Source organism: Oncorhynchus tshawytscha, linkage group LG04, assembly GCF_018296145.1.
Source record: "Oncorhynchus tshawytscha isolate Ot180627B linkage group LG04, Otsh_v2.0, whole genome shotgun sequence".
Taxonomy (NCBI): domain Eukaryota; kingdom Metazoa; phylum Chordata; class Actinopteri; order Salmoniformes; family Salmonidae; genus Oncorhynchus; species Oncorhynchus tshawytscha.
The window spans coordinates 62,665,895-62,688,525 of record NC_056432.1 but is presented as its reverse complement, the minus strand read 5'-3'; the positions used below and the strand labels follow the sequence as shown (position 1 = coordinate 62,688,525).

Below are 22,631 nucleotides of genomic sequence, written 5' to 3'. Positions count from 1 at the left end.
ATTCGAGTTTACTGCCCACATGTGTTGTGATACAATATATATTCCTGCTGACTGTATTCTATTTTGTCATTGGCTGAATCGTTGCGTTATTCTGTAGCTTCCTTTGATGCTTCATGCAATTTCATTGGATATAGCCTATATTGTCTTCCCCATGTTCATTGGTCCATAAATGCACCGAGTTATTCTATTTGCTAGAAGCTCAATGCCTTGATCTCGAAAGCACCCAATTGGTTCATAAACTGGGTTAGTGGTGCAACGATCATCACAGGAGGAGGAAAGTAGGTCAGTGTATTCCTCTTGCCTATTGTCGTTCCAATCCGCCTCAGTACACATGTGCTGCCTTTCCACACGTAAGTCACATACTTTGTTATATATTATGCAAAAGGACTATATCATGTTTCCTTTATTCAACATTGTGAATTTGGTATACTGTGTGCATTTCTTTACTCGTATTATGGTTTCAATTGGTTGTCTAAAGCCATTCCCGAGGAGGTGCAGTCCTCGGTTTACAGTGTAACTTTTAAAGGCACACAGTGACATGTAATGCCGGGAGAAAAATGCGATTTGTAGGTGTCTAACCTAATTTACACATCTGGAATGACCGTATGTCATTTTATTTGATTGGGAGGCTATTTTTGTCTATTTGTACATTGCGTGATTTGCCTGAACTACCCTACCACGGCTCGGATTAAACGAGGTCATAGCTGTGTTGCATAAAACAACTAGTGACGGGCGGTTGATTACCTGTTACAATCATTTGCCTTTTATAGGCCTGTTTAGTCATCCTTTAATTAACAGCAACAATGTTTCTCCTCTATATGAGGATGCGGATGTTGGGCTGATATTGATACAATGTAATGAAAACATACTGCACTGGATTCTGTTCTGTTTCAGAATATATCAAATCAATGTGACAGTCACTGACAGATTTGTTGCCGTTTGTAACCGATTATGTTTCATTATTTATAATAGGCCTATATGCTCGACACATCCTAGTGCAGAATAGTCTAATAATAGCCGAGTATTTCTTCAAAGCTCCAATGTTAGTGAAAACAAATACTATTTTGTTATAATTTGAGCAAATCCCTCTGCTCATAAAAGTACACCATTAATTGCAGACTGCTGTAAAAAAACAACAACGGTAAAACATCTATATAAGTTGGGCAAGCTATTTATAAAAAGAGTCTCAATATGCTGTCTATTCCTGACGAATAAATGGCTACAGTACACCATGTCCAGGGAATGCACATTCCAATGCTAACTTTTAGAAGGACATTACTCTTCATGCTATTCTTAAAATATGAAACAGCTATTCCTGAAAAAGTCAACAAGTGTATCAGTAATGTGACAGTAATAACATAGATGATGCTACATTGTTTTAATTTGACATAATATGCCATGAAGGTAAATAGAGGTCATTGGGGTCAGAGAAAATTCAATTGTGATTGCGTTGTCTTTACTAACTCCTTGATGGACAGTAGTAGGCTATAAGACAGGTCTTGTTTTTGTTTTAGGAAATATTTACCTGTCAGTACTGTATATTAACACAGGAAAAGTGGATTCTATTGGCTACTTAATCAAATGTTGGTAATCATCCTTTACTTTAGCGAGTTGCAACATGTTGCATTATGTGTGGTGCTTGGTTGTTTCCACTGGAGCTGTGCAACTCGCAGTAGCTTTTATGTTGGCTACCCAAAATTACACACTCCTTGATTTTTCACTTCTATTCTGAAGTCTCTCGGTCTTTCTTTCTTCATGTTGCCCTCATCCCCAAAGCCAATTTTAGGTTTCAAGGGGGGGATTGAACAGCAAACAAGGCATCAAATTTGAACACACTCCTACAGTGTATATGACCATAACCTGACCATATCTGCCTGCCCTGCCAGTATGATGCTCCTCTCAGTGTTTTCACTGAGGTTTCTCTGAGCCTACAGTAGCTCTCAATGAACATGCTAAGAAATTCAAGCTGCTTTTTGTCAGTCAGGAATATTGTACAACCTGCTTGAAGCCAACAGCAAATTTGCAGAAAGAGCAGGATATGCCGAGGGAGAAGAAAGGAGAAATCTGACCTTGAATTTCTATACAATGGAGTCTAAAGACCTTGTATGATGTGGACTACTTGAGGTCAAGGTTCCTCAACTGGTGGCCCGCAGGGTTTTTTATTTGGCCCCCCAAGTTTTCTAAGCATAAAAACATTTCTCCTTTCTTCTCCCTCGGCATATCCTGCTCTTTCTGCAAATTTGCTGTTGAGCCATCCTGCCTTGATGACAGCTTTGCGCACTCTTGGCATTATCTCAACCGTCTTCATGAGATAGTCACCTGGAATGCATTCAATTAACAGGCGTGCCTTGTTAAAAGTGAATTTGTGGAATTTCTTTCCTTCTTTTTTTGTCACAGTATTTTTATTGGAATTTCACAATTTTCACCCATATTAAGAGATACAACAACAGAGACAAAGCACACAGAACAAAAACAAGAAAAACAGCACCCACTTACACATATCTACGTGCATATATATACACATACATACATACACATACATACACACACATACATATACCCATGCATATACACACACATACGCATACATACACACACACATATACACACCCATACATACGTACACCATTTTCCTCTTCCCGCTCGGTGCTTCTCTCACCCCATCCCCATCATTGCGTCTCTCAATACATACATTTTAAACAAACTTACAAACAGAAATTAAACAAAAAAGCTCAGTTTAAACCAAGAGGTTAGGTTCCACACATGGAACGTACAGTGTAGTTCTGAAATACATAGATCCCCGCCATTCTAAGAGAATCCTTGTAGCATAATAGCTGATACCTCAGGTTCTAGGTAATTTAGATAAGGTTCCCATACTTTGTAGAACTGGTCTGTTTTAGAATGCAATGTACATGTCAGATATTCCAGAGGCACCCATTCAAATAGTATCTTATGCCAATCTTTAATAGAAGGAACCTTATCACTAATCCACTGTAAAAGGATGTTTTTCCTCGCTGCGAAGGTAAGGATGTTGTAAAGCCTCCTTTTACCGACAGAAGTAACATGCCTACTAGGGAGACCTAACAGTAAAGAAACTGGGTCCAATTCTAGATCAACCCCTAGGATCTTTTCAATTTCTTGCAGAACACCAGACCAGTATCTTTGTATTTTGGTACATGACCATAAACAATGTGTTTGGGTGCCTGTATCAGTTTTGCATTTAAGACACTGAGGGGAAGAGGAAGTGGGGCTAAAAGCATGTCTGCGATTTGGGGATATATGCAATCTGTGTATTATTCTTAATTGGATTGCTCTAGTACGGTTACATATAGATATTGTTTTTGCATATCTCCAAATGTCCTCCCACATCTCTTCGTCAATAGTAACATACAATTCTTTCTCCCACACTTGTTTCACCCTCTGTGTGTTGACAGCAGAAAAGGACCTTAAAATATCATAAAACAGACTTACAGACATTTTCCTTTGTGGGAAAAAAAAGCATTCTTTCAATGACAGACACATCAGGGTTACCAATTAAGGTGGTGCTCTTCCGAATATAATGTCTTACTTGTAGGAAGCGGAAAAAGTCCTGCTTTGGGAGTCGATATTTCTCGACCATCTGCTCAAATGACAACAAAATCTTATCAGCAAATAAGTCATTTAGCCTGCGTATGCCCTTATTAAGCCATAAGTTAAAGCCAGCATCCAGCAATCCTGGACTGAAATCTGGGTTGTTAAGAATTGGGGTAAGAGCAGAGGTTAGTTTGGACCTTCCCAGGAAGCGTTGAACTGACCCCCATACTTTGAGTGTGTTAAGTGTAACGGGATTATTGCAGTGATCTTCTACAGACTTGAAACTTCTGAAAAATAAAAGATCCTGTAAGGGGTATTTTGAAAGAGAAGTCTCAATGTCTAACCAAATAGAGGAGTCATCATTTGTGATCCAGTCAGAAATATAACAAAGGTGGGCACACCATTGATAGAACCTGATATTGGGCAGGTCCAAGCCGCCCATAGAACTTGGCAGCTGCAATATTGCCATCTTAAGTCTTGGCTTGCGTTTACTCCATATAAAGGAACTTAGCCATCCATTTACATCCTTTATTACCTTATTGGAGAGTAATACTGGGATCATTTGGATTGGGTAAAGTAGTCTAGGTAAAATGTTCATTTTCAAGAGGGATATTCTACCCAACCAAGAAATCAGGAGAGAGTTCCAGCGCTCCAGATCCTGTCTTATTGTATCAAACAAGGGAACAAAATTGGCTTTGTACATTAGCTGGAATTTAGGAGTTACAAATATACCCAGATACATGAAACCTGAGGGAGACCATTTAAAAGGGAAGGGGGGAGAAGTATTAGGTACAGAGTGTAGGCTACCAAGTGGCATAGCCTCTGACTTAGTAAGGTTAATCTTGTAGCCTGAGAATTTGCTGAATAATTCAATAATATTAATAAGAGATGTAATTGAAGTCTCGGGACTAGAGATGAATATCAGGACATCATCAGCATACAAGCTTATTTTATGGTGAACATCACCAATGAGCAGCCCCTGTATAGCAGGCGTTACCCTGATGGCCTCGGCCAGTGGTTCCATAACGAGTGCAAAGAGGAGGGGGGATAAAGGACAGCCCTGTCTGGTACCTCTGTGTATAGAGAAGCTATTTGACCGTAGCCCATTAGTAAGGACAGCAGCCTGAGGATCATCATATAAAACTTTCACCCATTTTATAAAGTTGTCCCCCAGACCAAAGTTATTTAGAGCAAATAATAGGTAAGACCACTCCACACGATCAAATGCTTTCTCAGCATCTAGGGAGAGCACAAGACCATCCACAGCACTTTGTTGGTAGGCTTGAATTACACTAAGAAGCCGCCTGACGTTGTTGCATGACTTACGGCCCCTAATGAAGCCAGTTTGGTCTCCTTTCACAATTAGTGGCAGTGAGTCCTCTAATCTTGTGGCTAGAATTTTAGAAAGCAATTTTCTATCCACATTCAGAAGGGAAATTGGTCTGTACGAGGAACAAGACTCTGGACATTTTCCCTTTTTGAGAATAAGTGAAATGTTGGCTTCTCTCAGCGTTTGAGGGAGTTGGTCATTTGAAAATGAGTGGTTAAACATATCACGCAATGGCTCAAGGATCAGGCCATGGAACTCTTTATAGAACTCACTACAAAACCCGTCTGGTCCTGGGGCCTTACCATTTTGCAGATTCTTAATTGCGAACATTATCTCTTCCTTGGTAATAGGGGCATTAAGGAGGGACCTCTGCTCTTCGGAGATAGTAGGGAGCTCAATCTTACAAAAGAAGTTCTCCATTAATTTGGGTGCATCCTTTGGCAGTTCTGAGGCATAAAGGTTTGTATAAAATTTCTTAAATGAGTCACTTATCAATTTATTTTCATATAAATGATTACCATCAGAATCAGTAATAGTAGCAATTGACTGAGAGTCAGCCCTCTTTTTAGCTAGGTATGCCAAGTACTTTCCTGGCTTATCGCCATGTTCATATAGCTTTTGCCTGACAAATCTCATTTTCTTTTCAGCGTCCTGTGTTAGGAGAGAGTCTAACATTGATCTAATGACTGATATTTTCTTTAATAGGGCAGGAGTGGGCATTTTAAATGTAGTCCTTCTCTTTAGTTCCTAATTCACCCTCTAACATTTTTTGCTTTTCCACTTTTTCCGTCTCTTAGTAGCTGTGTATGACGTAATCAGACCCCTGGCATACGCTTTACAGGTCTCCCAAAGGAGCGAGGGGTTATCTGTTGATTGAGAGTTAATAGAGAAAAATGCTTTAAACTCTGTTATAAAATATGATGTGAATGTATGGTCTTTAAGAATGGTTGTGTTCAACCTCCAATGTCTTGACCGATTGAATGCCCCGTTGAGTTTTATGTCCAGGATCACCTCAGCATGATCAGATATGACTATGCTTCCTATCCTAGCGGATAAAACAGACTGCAAAGACGTCTTGGGCATAAAAAAATAATCTATTCTAGTCTGACATCCATGAGGTGCAGAGAAAAAGTGAACTCTCTGTTGGAGGGATGAAAAGCTCTCCAGACATCCGCATACCCCAGATCATCACAAATAACTTTAAGTGACTTAGCTTGAGGAGAGAGTGAAGCTATACCACTGGGAAACTTATCAATAAGGGGGTTCAACAAGCAGTTAAAATCTCCTCCAACCACTGCAGTGTCTGGGTTTAATTCTGAAAAGTCTAGAAATGCCTTAGTGAGGAAATCAGGGGGGTGAGCAGGGGGGAAGTAAATATTTATTATGGAAATGTTCTGCCCTTGTAAAGTACCATTAATTATAACAAAGCGACCAAATTTATCTTTCACACAATTCAAGACCTTAAGTGGTAAGTTCTTTTTCACCAGAATTGCTACACCTCTACTTCTGGATGTAAATGATGAGAAAAACACTTGACCAAACGCTCCTTGTTGTAATTTCAGGTGCTCCTTATCATCCAAATGAGTTTCTTGCAACAGGGCAATATCAATATTTTCTTTTTTCAAAAAAGACAGTACTTTCTTCCTTTTAATGGGGTTATGGCTCCCTCTAATGTTCCACGTACATACACGCAGTCTGTTATCTGCCATTGTATCTTGACCATTCAATATCCAGACTGGATCCTACTGTAAAAGTGGGGTGGTACCCTTTTCCATGTGTTGAACTCTCTTCTATCTCACTGAGCATAAACAAAAAATATGAACCCTGAACTCGAACTATACTAAACCCAAAAATTAAAAATGTAAAGATCCAAAAGGGGGTTTTCCCACTAGCTAACATGCAGGGGATTTCAACTCTCCAATGTAGACTCTTAAGTCCGCATTGCCGCTCAATAGCCTCATCCTTTATATATATGGAAAAGAAAATCAATAGAAGAAGATTGAGGCTCTTCCACCTAAAACCAAGCCTGGGCACCAATATGGATTCACACATATCTCAGCCTGAGCTATAGCAGCTATTACTTTAGCAAGAAAAATAATAAAGATACGAATAATACTGAGCCGGAGTACGTGAGTACTCACACCACTGTTTCATGATCAGATTCAACCAAAAATAAACAGTTATTCAATGCTGTGGAGGTGCAGCTTAAAGTTATTTACCCGAGAGAGTCAATAAACGCAGCAGCCTCTTCAGGTGTGTAGAGCTTTTTAGGTGATCCGTTGACCATAATCTTCAATGTGGCCGGGTACAACAGTGCGTAGTCCATCTTCATTCTCCTGAGTCGAGCCTTCGCCTCATCAAACGCTTTGCGTCTTCGTACAACCGCTGTGGAATAATCATTGAAGAATGAGACCTTTGGACCTTTATGTTGACTACCATCAGAGCCGATGTTTCTAGCCGCATCCATGACACGCTGCTTGTCGGTGAAGTTGTGGAACTTTATAACAACCGGCCGTGGGCGCTGATTGGGACCGGGTATCGGTGCTTGAGAGCGATGGGCTCTGTCCAGCTTCACACGACCAGCCTTAGTGTCCATTTGTAGGTAGCCAGGGATCCATTCCTCAAAGAATTTTACTGAACGTGTCCCTTCAGAATTTTCCGGGAGTCCCACAACACGAATATTGCATCTGCGTCCTCGATTATCCAAGTCGTCAATGTGCTCCGCCATTTCGCGCACCTGTTTCTCAAGTGCTTTTATCTTAGCGTCCATAGATGTAGTTGAAGTTTCCACTGCAGCAATTCTTCCTTCTGCCTCACCAACACGTTTCACAACGCTCTGTATTTCAGCTGAATGGCCTGCTATTGCTTCCAAGACCGTTCTTATCTTAGCATCGATTACTTTAGTAATGTTATCAGTCATCTTTTGAATCATCAGGTCCATTGTGCCTGGATCTGCAATGGTGTTAGCTTCGCTAACGTTAGCTAGCTCCTCATGCACATCCACAGGGGCGGTGGTTTTGGTCGACTTCTTAGTAGTTCTATTGGGCATGTTGTCAGAGATTTTTGCGAAATAGTCATCAAGACTCATTATATGGTAACTTATTTAGCCAATTCTACCACTTTTTCAAGCTAGGAGATTAATGTAAGAATATAAATTTACGAATGCCACGAGAGCTCGCTGAAACACCGTGTTCTCTCTACGGCGCCATTTTGTCCCCCCATTTCTTTCCTTCTTAATGCGTTTGTGCCAATCAGTTGTGTTGTGACAAGGTAGGGTTGGTATACAGAAGATAGCCCTATTTGGTAAAAGGCCAAGTCCATGTTATGGCAAGAACAGCTCAAATAAGCAAAGTGAAATGACCGTCCATCATTACTTTAAGATATGAAGGTCAGTCAATCCAGAAAATTTCAAGAACTTTGAAAGTTTCTTCAAGTGTAGTCGCAAAAACCATCAAGCGCTATGATGAAACTGGCTCTCATGAGGACCGCCACATGAAAAAGGAAGACCCAGAGTTACCTCTGCTGCAGAGGATAAGTTCATTAGTTAACTGCATCTCAGATTGCAGCCCAAATAAATGCTTCACAGAGTTCAAGTACCAAACACATCTCAACTTCAACTTTTCAGAAGAAAATGGCCTTCATGGTCGATTTGCTACAAAGAAACCACTACTAAAGGACACCAATACTAAAGGACACCAATAATAAGAAGATACTTGCTTGGGCCAAATAGACCTTACACACCTCCAGGCTGTGTAAGGGCTATTTGAACAAGAATGAGAGTAATGGAGTGCTGCATCAGATGACTTGGCCTCCACAATCACCCGTCCTCAACCCAATTGAGATGGTTTGGGATGAGTTGGACCGCAGAGTGCAGGGAAGGCAGCCAACAAGTGCTCACCATATGTATGAACTCCTTCAAGACTGTTGGAAAAGCATTCCTCATGAAGCTGGTTGAGAGAATGCAAAGAGTGTGCAAAGCTGTAATCAAGGCAAAGGGTGGCTACTTTGAAGAATCTAAATATAAAATATATTTTGATGTGTTTTGCACTTTTTTAGTTCCTACAGTTGAAGTCGGAAGTTTACATACACTTAGGTTGGAGTCATTAAAACCACTCCACAAATTTCTTGTTTAAGTAACTATAGTTTTGGCAAGTCGGTTAGGGCATCTACTTTGTGCATGACACAGGTCATTTTTCCACAATTGTTTACAGACAGATTCTTTCATTTGTAATTCACAGTATCACAATTCCTGTGGGTCAGAAGTTTACATACGCTAAGTTGACTGTGCCTTTAAGCCTTTAAACAGCTTGGAAAATTCCAGAAAAAATTATGTCATGACTTTAGAAGCTTCTGATAGGCTAATTGACATCGTTTTTTTGTCAATTGGAGGTGTACCTGTGGATGTATTTCAAGGTCTATTTTCAAACTCAGTGTCTCTTTGCTTGACATCATGGGAAAACCAAAAGAAATCAGCCAAGACCTCAGAAATAAAACTATAGACCTCCACAAGTCTGGTTCATCCTTGGGAGCAATTTCCAAATGCCTGAAGGCACCACATTAATCTGTACATACAATAGTACGCAAGTATAAACCCCATGGGACCACTCAGCCGCCATACCGCTCAGGAAGGAGGCACGTTCTGTCTACTAGAGATTAATGTACTTTGGTGAGAAAAGTGCAAATCAATCCCAGAACAACGGCAAAGGACCTTGTGAAAATGCTGGAGGAAACCGGTACAAAAGTATCGATATCCACAGTAAAACGAGACCTATATCGACATAACCTGAATAGCCCCTCAGCAAGGACAAAGCCACTGCTCCAAAACCACCATAAAAAAGCCAGACTACGGTTTGCAACTGCACATGGGGACAAAGATCATACTTTTTGGAGAAATGTCCTCTGGTCTGATGAAACAAAAAGTTAACTGTTTGGCCATAATGACCATTGTTATGTTTGGAGCAAAAAGGGGGAGGCTTGCAAGCTGAAGAACACCATCCCAACCGTAAAGAACGGGGGTGGCAGCATCATGTTGTGTGTGTGCTTTACTGCAGGAAGGACTGGTGCACTTCACAAAATAGATGGCCTCATGACGAAGGAAAATTACGTGGATATATTGAAGCAACATCTCAAGACATCAGTACGGAAGTTAAAGCTTGATTCCAAATGGGTCTTCCAAATGGACAATTTTTATTTAACTAGGCAAGTCAGTTAAGAACAAATTCTTATTTTTAACAATGGCCTAGGAACAGTGGGTTAACTGCCTTGTTCAGAGGCAGAACAACAGATGTTTACCTTATCAGCTCAGAGATTCGATCTTGCAACCATTTCGGTTATTAGTCCAGTGCTCTAACCACTAGGCTACCTGCCGACTCCAAGTGTTCTTCCAAAATTGTGGCAAAATGGCTTAAAAACGTCTTATTACTGAAATCTCACTACCGGGATCGATATGACAACAGCCAGTGAAAGTGCAGGGCGCCAAATTCAAACAACAGAAATCTCATAATTAAAATTCCTCAAACATACAAGTATTTTACCCCATTTTAAAGATAAACTTGTTGTTCATCTCACCACAGTGTCCGATTTCAAAAAGGCTTTACAGCGAAAGCACACCAAACGATTATGTTAGTTCACTGCCTTGTCACAGAAAAACACAGCCATTTTTCCAACCAAAGAGAGGAGTCACAAAAAGTAGAAATAGAGATAAAATGAATCACTAACCTTTGATGATCTTCATCAGATGACACTCATAGGACTTCATGTTACACAATTCATGTATGTTTTGTTCGATAAAGTTCATATTTATATCCAAAAATCTCAGTTTACATTGACCCATTATGTTCAGTAGTTCCAAAACATCCTGTGATTTTGCAGAGAGCCACATCAATTTACAGAAATACTCATAATAAACATTGATAAAAGATACAACTGTTATGCATGGAATTTTAGATCCACTTCTCGTTAATACATCCGCTGTGTCAGATTTAAAAAAAAACTTTACTGAAAACAGACAACAAAACAAGCCATACAGATACCCGCCATGTTGTGGAGTCAACAGAAGTCAGAAATAGCATTAGAAATATTCACTTACCTTTGATGATCTTCATCAGAATGCATTCCCAGGAATCCCAGTTCCCCAATAAATGTTTGTATTGTTGGATAAAGTCCATCATTTATGTCCAAATACCTCCTTTTGTTAGCGCGTTTGGTAAACAAATCCAAACTCACGAGGCACAGGCAAGTTCAGACGAAAAGTTCAAAAAGTTATATTAGAGTTCGTAGAAACATGTCAAACGATGTATAGAATCAATGTTTAGGATGTTTTTATCATACATCTTCAATGATGTTCCAACCGGAGAATTCCTTTGTCTTCAGAAATGCAATGGAACGCAAGCTAACTCTCACGTGAATGCGCGTGACCAGCTCATGCCACTCTGCCAGACCACTGACTCATTCAGCTCCCATTCCCCCCTCCTTCACCGTAGAAGCATCAAACAAGGTTCTAAAGACTGTTGACATCTAGTGGAAGCCGTAGGAAGTGCAATATGACCCCATAGACACTGTATACTGTATAGATAGGCAATGAGTTGAAAAACTACAAACCTCAGATTTCCCACTTCATGGTTGGATTTTTTTCTCAGGTTTTTGCCTGCCATGTGAGTTCTGTCATACTCACAGACATCATTCAAACAGTTTTAGAAAACAGTTTTCTATCCAAATCTACTAATAATATGCATATATTAGCAACTGGGCCTGAGTAGCAGGCAGTTTACTCCGGGCACCTTATTCATCCAAGCTACTCAATACTGCCCCCAGCCATAAGAAGTTATGGACAACAAAGTCAAGGTATTGGAGTGGCCATCACAAAGCCCTGACCTCAATCCTATAGAACATTTGTGGGCAGAACTGAAAAAGTGTGTGCGAGCATGGAGGCCTACAAACCTGACTAAGTTACACCGGCTTTGTCAGGAGGAATGGACCAAAATTCACCCAAGTTATTGTGGGAAGCTTGTGGAAGACTACCCGAAACATTTGACCCAAGTTAAACAATTTAAAGGCAATGCTACCAAATACTAATTGAGTGTATGTGAACTTCTGACCTACTGGGTGTCACGCCCTGACCGTAGAGAGCTTTATATGTCTCTATTTTGGTTTGGTCAGGGTGTGATTTGTGTGGGCATTCTATGTTCCTTGTTCTATGATTTGTATTTCTGTGTGTGTTGGCCGGGTGTGGTTCTCAATCAGAGGCAGCTGTCTATCGTTGTCTCTGATTGAGAACCATACTTAGGTAGCTTTTTCCCCACATGTATTTGTGGGTAGTGGTCCATGTATAGTTGCCTGTGAGCACTACTTTGGCCGCACGGTTTCGTTTGATGTTTTTTGGCGACAGCTTATAATAAAGAAGTATGTACACTCCCCACGCTGCACCTTGGTCCACTGTTTCCACTTTAGACAATTGTGACACTGGGAATGTGATGAAAGAAAAAGATGCTGAAATAAATCATTCTCTCTACTATTATTCTGACATTTCACATTCTTAAAATAAAGTGGTGATCCTAACTGACCTATCACAGGGAAGTTTTACTAGGATTAAATGTCAGGAATTGTGAAAAACTGAGTTTAAATGTATTTGGCTAAGGTGTATGTACATGATTCCATATATGTTATTTCATAGTTTTGATGTCTTCACTATTATTCTACAATGGAGAAAATAGTAAAAATAAAGAAAAACCCTTGAATGAGTAAGTGTGTCCAAACCTTTGACTGGTACTGTGTGTATATATATATATATATATATATGTATGTGTACTTATGAACTCAGCAAAAAAAGAAACGTCCTATCACTGTCAACTGCGTTTATTTTCAGCAAGTTTATGTGTAAATATTTGTATGAACATAACACGGAACCCAAACCGCCATCGTACACCATTGTGCATAAATTTATTTTGTTCCCCCACACCAAACGCGATCACAACACACAAGTTAAAATTTCAAAAGAAACTCTGAACCAATTATATTAATTTGGGGATAGGCATTAACTAGTTAGCTTGCACTTGCTAGCTAATTTGTCATATTTAGCTAGCTTGCTGTTGCTAGCTAATTTGTCCTGGGATATAAACATTGAGTTGTTATTTTACCTGAAATGCACAAGGTCCTCTTCTCCGCCAATTAATCTACACATAAAATGGTCAACCAAATAGTTTCTAGTCATCTCTCTTCCTTCCAGGCGTTTTCCTCTCTTGACTTTATATTGCGATTGGCAACTTTCATAAATTAGGTGCATTACCACCACTGACCTTGTTCGTCTTTCAGTCACCCACGTGGGTATAACCAATGAGGAGATGGCACGTGGGTACCTGCTTCTATAAACCAATGAGGAGATGGGAGAGGCAGGACTTGCAGCGCGATCTGCGTCACAAATAGAACTGACTTCTATTTTAGCCCTTGGTAATGCAGACGCTCGTTGGCGCGTGCAAGCAGTCTGGGTGCAATAATTGAATAATATAGATTTCTACATTTATTTTGCAACGCTTGCGCATGCGACGTGAGCGGTGTAGTCAGCCTGTAACAAGATTCAACAACTGAGACATAAACTGAACAAGTTCCACAGACATGTGACTAACATAAATTGAATAATGTGTCCCTGCTCAAAGGGGGGGGGGGTCAAAATCAAACGTAACAGCCAGTATCTGGTGTGGCCACCAGCTGCATTAAGTACTGCAGTGCATCTCCTCCTCATGGACTGCACCAGATTTGCCAGTTATTGCTGTGAGATGTTACCCCACTCTTTCACCAAGGCACCTGCAAGTTCCCAGACATTTCTGGGGGAATTGCCCAAGCCCTCAACCTCCGAGGTCCCAGACGTGCTCAATGGGATTGAGATCCGGGCTCTTCACTGGCCATGGCAGAACACTGACATTCCTGTCTTGCAGGAAATCACGCACAGAACAAGCAGTATGGCTGGTGGCATTATCATGCTGGAGGGTCATGTCAGGATGTCTTCCCAGTAACGCACAGCATTGAGATTGCCTGCAATGACAACAAGCTCAGTCCGATGATGCTGTGACACACCGCCCCAGACAATGACGGACCCTCCACCTCCAAATTGATCCCGCTCTAGAGTACAGGCCTCGGTGTAATGCTCATTACTTCTGCGATAAATGCAAATCCGACCATCTCCCCTGGTGAGACAAAACCGTGACTTGTCAGTGAAGAGCACTTTTTGCCAGTCCTGTCTGGTCCAGCAACGGTGGGTTTGTGCCCATAGGCGACGTTGTTGCCGGTGATGTCTGGTGAGGACCTGCCTTACAACAGGCCTACAATCTCTCAGTCCAGCCTCTCTCAGCCTATTGCGGACAGTCTGAGCACTGATGAAGGGATTGTGTGTTCCTGGTGTAACTCAGGCTGTTGTTGTTGCCATCCTGTACCTGTCCCACAGGTGTTCAGATGTACCGATACTGTGCAGGTGTTGTTACACGTGGTCTGCCACTGCGTCCGATTTTTTACAATATTCATTGCATGCTGTAAAAACACAAGGAAACCATCTCCAAGTGATTTGAATTTAGGAAATCTGTTCCCAAGTATTCCCATGCATAATAGAGAGAGACGTGCTCATATACAAATGTAAGCAGTTTGATATGATTACGTTTATGTCAAATATTATATCTGTTTGGGCTACTTGCAGTGAGATTTGCATTCTACAAATTATTTGTAGCCTAACTATGCCACCCGACCAGCCGCTCAAGAAAAAAATCTGCTCGGCTGAATCTATTTGATGATCCCTGCTTTAGGTGTTAGAGTAAGGCTCATGTCACTTAACCCACCTAACCCAATAATTTGAAGCAATAGGTTTTCTCAACCAATAATAGAGTAATAATACAGAAATAATAATTCACAAAATCAAAGGATGACACAAGCGTAGTAGGCTTGGTAGAGCAAAAGCTGCCACCTAAGCCTAGAGCTGACCGGTCAGAAATGTTTTGTTACACTATTGTGAATGGTTGTCCAGCTGTCTCCTTTGCCCTTTCCCTTAGGCACGCACAATACTTGTTCATCTCTGTTGCTGATTTTTTTTTGTTGACCCAAAATGGTCTCATTCCCTTTGAGTTGTGCGTGTGTTTTGTCCATTCTGCTGACATGCTTGATATTTTCCTCTGGAGTTGTTTATGAGAGTAGCTGAGTGCAGCTATAGGTGTAAACATTCCAAATCAAAAGAAGGCATTGCTGTTATCCTTGTAGTCCAATGATGATATGAGCAGGAAGGTTAAAAGTCGAAACCGAAAGTTGTTCTGTTTATGGTGCGGAGAAGTGTGCATGTGTCTCACTGACCTATGTGTGTGGAGCCATAAGAGCACATGCTAAAAGGATTGAGAAGTGGTCTCTTTTGTATACATCTCCCCATAGAGCCATGATAGTCTGGGAAACATAAACATATATAGGCCTAGCTGTTCTGTTCCTAATTACAGGAATCACATCAGGGACTGGGCTGTCTGTTGTCCATAGTATACGAAATGTTGTACTTTGTGGAGAACTACTGCAGTATGATTAGTCTTATAGGCATGAGATTTAGCATGGCAGTGATTGCGATCCCATTGCTAATACTATCCTGTTGGGGCTTGGCATAGAGGAGAATCTGTAGCCATCTCCTCTACTCACACTATCTCCAGATCACCTCCCATCTGTTGCCCATCTGAGCTTTCTGAACAAGCCACTTAATCAGAGCACCACTCGCTCTTACATCATAGGCCTAGATGAGTCTCCACTCCCAGCTGGCCAGTGTGTTTTACGCTGTGACCTGACCTCTTGTCCTATCTGATCCCTCTCCAGGTACTGTGCTGGTCGGTGCATCTGTTAGAAAAAGCCCAGCTCTGACATAAGGAGGCCAGTCCACTTCCTGCACCACCCATCCAGGTATGTGGACGCACATGGTTCTGTGTGATTTCATAAGAATTGACAGCCGCTCTGAAATGAGTTCACGACCTTCGTTTGAAGTGAATCACCATTGACATTTGTGACGCACAGCTTCTTGCTGTTTCACTTCAAAATGACCACATGAGCAGTTGGCGGGGAGAACAGTTCGGGATGAAGTAAGTTATGAGCGCAGTCAGTCAGTCATACATAAGCACAGTCATGTGTGAGGGTGGTTTTCTCACAGCTATCTGTGTTTCATCAATATTGTTATCTTGCATCTTATTAACTTGAACTGGAGTCTTATTTCTGCTTTTTTTAACATGTCTTCTAACCATCTATTCCACCAAAGCGTTAACGTCTCCTGTCTATCTTTCAAGACTGGCTCTTAGAATGCTCTGTTCTGAGTATAGGAGCCTACATAGCTTGACTTACATAGCGAACATAGGCCATGTCATTACAGGAGCCAAGCCTGAGCTTTCCAGGACGGCACACAATAGAAGGGAATTACAGACAGCCTTACAGCGCTATGATGATGCCGCTGAGTGCACAGAACACTCTGTTTCATCTGAACGTGACAGAACGATGGGATCACGTCAGGGGAGTGGCTTAAATAGGAACGCAACAGTGACATAGCATTAAGAACATTATGAAAGGGAGAAGTTCTTGCACGGCAGACAGTATCATAGTGCTGTGTAAGCTAACCATGCATATCCAGCTGAGCTGACACACTATGTTCACCCTGACCCTGTTACTGCTTCCTGTTTCTGCTTCTTCCCTGCTTCTTGTCATCTGATCAAGGTTTTTGTTTCCGCACAGCTTAAACATAAACCTTTTTGACTCTTAGATTCCACAGAGGTCATGTGCATTAAAACATTAGAAATGATCAGAATCCACCTTAGTGATCTTCTAGTGTTGTAACATGGATGGTGTTGAGTGTTACTGAATATGTGAATGCCATGGAGATGGTAAAATGATACAAAAGTATTTTCATTAGACTGATGAGCAGTGGAGTGGTGGCTTGAGGAGAGGTGTGACCAGTGGGTTATGTGTAGTGGGAAAAGTTCCCTAATGGGCAACCATTCAAGAGGTTCCTGCACCATTGTATCCGGGAAACCAGAGATTTGTCACAACTAGCTAAGCTGACTTTAACGCAGGGTTTCCTTTTTCTCCTTTTTTAGTCAGTACGAGTGAGAGATTTTGTGTTTGAGTATACACTGAGCATACCAAACATTATGAACACCTTCCTAATATTGAGTTGACTCCACCTACTGGCACCTACTACCATACCCCGTTCAAAGGCACTTACATTTTCTGTCTTGCCCATTCACCCTCTGAATGGCACACATACACAATCCATGTCTCAATTGTCTCAAGGCTTAAAAATCCTTCTTTAACCTGTCTCCTCCCCTTCATCTACACTGATTTGAAGTGGAATTAACAAGTGACAATCAATCATAGCTTTCACCTGGTAAGTTAATGTCATGGAAAGAGCAGGTGTTCTTAATGTTTTGTACACTCAGTGTAGGTCTTTTAGCCTTCCTTTGTCTTAGGTGACAAAATGAACATTTACAAAAAGGCTTATTCTCAGGAGTACTGTTTTATTCAGCTTACAAAAAAAAATGTTAAAAAAAACCATTGATGATGAATGGTATAGCAAGTCCTCTTTGCCCAGTGGATTACATGGTCAGCTCGGATGTCTGTTGTGACATATACCAGAGTGAAGGGTCAGGTTGTAGTGTAGTCTATGGTGACGGTGACAATAACAAAGTTCCTTGCTGCAGGCAAGAAATGATGGGGTGTAATTATGGTTTGGTTCTATGTAATTAAACTCTGAAACTGTCACATCAAACGGAGAGGGAAAAAGAGCTGGGGAAAATAGGTCAGTGGAGAATCTAATTACAATGAAATGACTTTCAGGCACAGTGGAGCAGAGCATTAGTTCTGGTCTGATTACAGGAGCAGGACAAGCCTCAGTGACCTGAGGTAGCTGTGCTTTTTAAGGTATTTTTGTGCAACCTGGTCTGGGAGCATTTCGTAATTATTCTGTATGTAAACCCGAGATACTACATTTAGTATGAAATGTTATGTTTCATATGGTATGTATTAATTTATGGATGTCCATCACTCATTCGTATGATATGTTACGAATTACAATTTTGTACATTTCGCAAATTTGTAAAATATAATACAATATGTTACGAATTTGCAAAACAACAATACAATATTGTAATGAAACAGCAGGGAGCAGGACTCGAAACCTCGACCTTCTAGCCCAACGCGCTATCGACTTTGACGCAAAAGCATGCTCTTGCGGCAGAGTCGATTTCCGCGTTTACGAATATGCAAAACGCACGATATGTTACATATTCTAGCAAGGTGGCTAACTTTAGCTAGGCTAGGGGTTAGGGTTAAAGTTAGGGTTACATTTAGGAGTTAGGTTAAATGGTTAAGGTTAGAGGAAGGGTTAGCTAACATACTAACTAGTTGCAAAGTAGCTAAACAGTAGGAAGTAGTTGAAATTTAGCTAAAATTGACCGTAATGAGATTCGAACTCGCAGCCATTGGGTTGCTAGATGTTCGCGATATACTTTTGTTTTTACCTTAAGTAACCATCTGTTTTATGTATCCATACCTAACGTAATATATAATACTAATTTGAGTGTCCCGGATTACATTTACTGTAAACCTGAAAGTGCTAGTAGCATTGTTAATAGGTTATTTACAAAGCCTAGGAAACATGCAATCTGTGAGGGTAGGTCTAGGTGATAAGACCAAAATCCATTTCTTTTTACGGTATGGCGGTATTTGATAGTATTTTATTGTTCTGAATAATAACGTTTGAAAATAGGTTTTATAAGTAGTGGATGACCCTAGGATGGCAAAAAATAATAATATTTTAATTGGTTTAAATGGACTTTCTCATCTATCGAGGCAAATTGACCAGGATTTACAATGTTTTGTAATTTGAGGATGTTGCGTGGGAAACTACCAGGAGCGCTAAGTGATGGGTTAGCAGAGGAGACTAATTTAATCTATGTGAGGTTAGGAAAAGGCCATACTGGTTGGATTATATAAACAGTGATCAATGCAGATATGGGTTCTTTATGAAATGTGACCCCTCCTGACAATCTGTCTTCCTCTGTAACATTGGCATTGTTTTATCTGAATTAGCCTTTATATTAAGGACTAATCTCACTAAATCATGTCTCTGACTGACACCTAGGTTTATGTAACATATGCTGCATTATGTTATGAACACTGTTCCATCCATTTTTAGTAATCCAAGGTTTTCATTGACAAAAAAAAAATCTATCATTCTTCTTGTTCATTTTAGCTGGAGGTCAAGTGAATGATGCTTCTCAAAGATTCTCTTGATTGTTGCCTAAGGGAGAGAGAGAGGCTTGAGACTCTGCTATAGCTTTCACCTTATGTAAGACCATAGAGAAATCAATCGGTCCTCTTACATCCCCTTTACCGAATGGGCCATCTACGGTATACATCAGCACCACGTTCAGGTTATACGGCAGCTGCTCAGGTTCAGAGGGCTTTGTTATATGATGCTGCTGTGGTTTCCTCATGCCTTGTATATAAAGAGGCTGTCTGACTCTTCACTGACTTGCCTTTCAGATCTGGGTCACTGCTGGAAAGAAACTGAGTGAGATGTTTTGAGGATAACCGGCCTTATGAATATTTGTGGTGAGTGTCACACCATCTTTAAAACAGCCACAGTTTATTTCACTTTTTGATCAATTGTCTTTGTCTAGGAATTGAGATTTGAATATCTTGTGTTCTTTCATAGAAGTCGCTTTCGCGTCAACTGACCTTTTTGTTGTGTCTTATGGATAATAATAAGTGCTGAAATCAGTGTGTTTTCTCTCTATAGATGATCTAATGGCAGACCAAAGAATGGACATTTCCTCCACGATGAACGAGTTCATGTCTCCCGGCTCCACTGATCTAATCAGCTCGATCGGCACACCCGGCATGGACTACACACGCAAGAGAAAAAGCAGCACCACAGACTACCAGTAAGCCTGACTTCATAACTGCTTATAGACTTTGTCCTACTTGCCACCTGAAGATAGTACATGTGCCAATCATCTTTATTATATTAATGTCACGTTAGTTCTGGTTTAGTGAGATCACATTTTTCTGTTTGTCATTTATGCCATTTTCTGACAGATGTGTATGTTTGCATGGCAGCTTTTTGATTAACTATATGGAAATATTTTCTTACTGTGTGTCAAAGGTTTCCACTTAAAGTTGACAAGATAACTACCCACCTAGAAATGAACAACCAATTAGAAACAAATGGTAGCATAACCTTGATTTAGATTAGATCAGAATAATCAGTATACTTAATTTGAATTGTAATGTACAAACTTCCTTGCTTTCACAGAATTGATGGATTTTCTTTTGAGTAAGTATCAAATCAAATTATGAATGTTAAAGTACATTGTAGTAAAGGAGCCAATCCCGTGTCTGATTAGTTGGCCCTGTGTGATCCTTGTTTGGTCAGGATTGGCTTCTTCTTTGATCAAACTATACAAACTGTTCTAGCATTTACCCCTAGAATTAGAGGTTAGACACTAATGTATTCCTCATCCCTAATTTAGGTCAATCAAAAGGAATGCGCTATGGTGATCAGTACCCTGAGAGTGACTGGTCAGTTAGTATGTACACTATGGATCGCTGTGAATATGGGAGAGCCAGTCATGCTGTAGTGTAGATTTGAATAGCTAGAATTAGGATAAACATCAAAGCATGAAGGGGTGCTGCAGTAACAATCTTGAAGCACCAAGACTTTAATACAGTTGTGTTAAAAAATGTATTTGCTGGTATTTAGTTTGATCTGGCCTTAATTTAATAGAGAGGGCACCCTGATTTGATGTATGATGGATGGTACATTATATTTGTTGTCTGTAGCTCATTCACTAAAGGCACATATTTATTTTTACTTCACTTAGTGAGACTTAAGACAACAACTCTGTGTGAATACCTTTGGGTCAATTTTGTAGAGCCTATCATATTTGAAATAACCTTTTATTTGAGGCTGTTGAATGCTATTATAGTATGGAGTTGACAAGTCTTGAAGTGGCACAGGATATGTGCCACCATTCTAGGGGTGGCAGGTAGCCTAGTGGTTAGAGTGTTGATAGATCAAAACCCTAAGCTGACACAGTAAAAATCTGTTGTTCTACCCCTGAACAAGGCAGTTAACCCACTGTTCCTAGGCAGCCATTGTAAATAAGAATTTGTTCTTAACTGACTTGCCTAGTTAAATAAAGGTTAAATAAAAATGTCATGGCTTAATTTCTTGTTTGGGAAAGATCAGTAAGGCTGAGTGGGATGACAGAGTAGGAGTTCAGCTGTGAACAATATCAGAGGCACAAGGTATTTCACCTGAATCTACACTAAGAAAGGTCTCAAAGAAACCAGGTTCATAATTTTATAGGAACATTTCTAATAACTATTCATATAGATTCTACCAAAGATGGTAAGAAAATATTTGAATGGCTTGCATTAGTAATGTTGATGTTTCATGTCAAGTAAAGGCTCTCCGTGTTTTTTTAATTATACAAATTTCAAACGACTTCTCACTTTAATAATTTGCTTTATTCATAATTACATTGCATACTGTAACATCATTATTTAATATTTGTTGTAAAATAATTGTTTTACTATATTTCTTTGTACTAATAGTATTGCTCCTCCTCAAAGGGATAGCATGGACACAGACAATGATAGACTTGGTGATCATCAAGGCCGGATTAAAAATGCCAGGTAACCAAATGTTTCTATCTCCCATAGGATGACATAAAAATCGATGGAATAAAAATGAGAGATTAGTCATGTTTCTGTAAATACAGGCAGACTATGGATGTGTTGATTTGTTTATCTGTGTTAAATGCTCTTTGTATTGTTTGGATGGTAGAGAGGCCCACAGTCAGATTGAGAAGAGACGCAGGGACAAGATGAACAGCTTCATAGACGAGCTGGCCGCCCTAGTTCCTACATGCAACGCTATGTCCCGTAAACTGGACAAACTAACAGTCCTGCGCATGGCTGTCCAGCACATGAAGACCTTAAGAGGTGAGACGAGAAGGATTTTAATAGGACTGCTGCCAGAAAAGTAGGGTGATGACAACCACCACCATGCAGCTGATCAATAAAGTACATCAGAGAAATACAAATGACATATTGATTCATTTGTCTTACATATGAGCTTTTTCTGACTCACAGGTGCCGCTAACCCCTACACTGAAGCTAACTACAAACCAGCCTTCCTGTCAGATGACGAACTGAAGCACTTAATACTGAGGGTGGGTGTCCTTACCTCCATAGACTGTATCGTGTCCTCAGAGTGCGTTTCACAATAAGTATGCATGTGTGACTCAGTATTTCTCTTTCTCTTCTCTCCCTCTCCACAGGCATCTGATGGTTTTCTGTTTGTTGTTGGCTGCGATCGAGGGAAGATACTGTTTGTTTCCGAGTCAGTCTACAAAATCCTAAACTACAGCCAAGTACGTCCTTTGCAATATGTTGCAGTTTTTCCCCATTAAATGGTGATACTGTAGTCATTTTTACCCTCATAAGCTACCCGGATGACATGAATATAACATTTATTCATTAGTTTTGATGATTGTAGACCCCCTGTAACCTGGTATTACTTTAGACGTTTACATTTTAGAGACATTTACTTTACAGATGTTTACATTTTAGTCGTATAGCAGACACTCTAATCCAGAGTGATTTACAGTTAGTGCATTCATCTTAAAATAAGTAACTAAGACAACTACATATCAGTCAGTACATTTTT

At 40.3% G+C, this 22,631-nt stretch overlaps 1 protein-coding gene across 4 annotated transcripts in view; it reads left to right on the top strand.

The window, feature by feature from the left end:
- Positions 1–247: 247 nt before the first annotated feature.
- arntl1b (aryl hydrocarbon receptor nuclear translocator-like 1b) overlaps positions 248–22,631 on the top strand; it is a 28,377-nt gene continuing 5,993 nt past the window's right edge. The window contains exons 1-9 of one of the 4 annotated variants that reach the window (XM_042321021.1): positions 248–350; positions 15,728–15,811; positions 19,439–19,507; positions 19,695–19,839; positions 20,211–20,231; positions 21,533–21,595; positions 21,747–21,904; positions 22,055–22,134; positions 22,243–22,335. In XM_042321021.1, coding sequence (XP_042176955.1) covers positions 19,495–19,507; positions 19,695–19,839; positions 20,211–20,231; positions 21,533–21,595; positions 21,747–21,904; positions 22,055–22,134; positions 22,243–22,335 — 573 coding nt within the window. In that variant the 5' untranslated portion in view covers positions 248–350; positions 15,728–15,811; positions 19,439–19,494. Of the gene's footprint in view, positions 351–15,727; positions 15,812–15,966; positions 15,988–17,792; positions 17,813–19,438; positions 19,508–19,694; positions 19,840–20,210; positions 20,232–21,514; positions 21,596–21,746; positions 21,905–22,054; positions 22,135–22,242; positions 22,336–22,631 lie in introns of those variants that run through there. The other 3 variants (XM_042321018.1, XM_042321019.1, XM_042321020.1) reach the window with 3 other exon arrangements.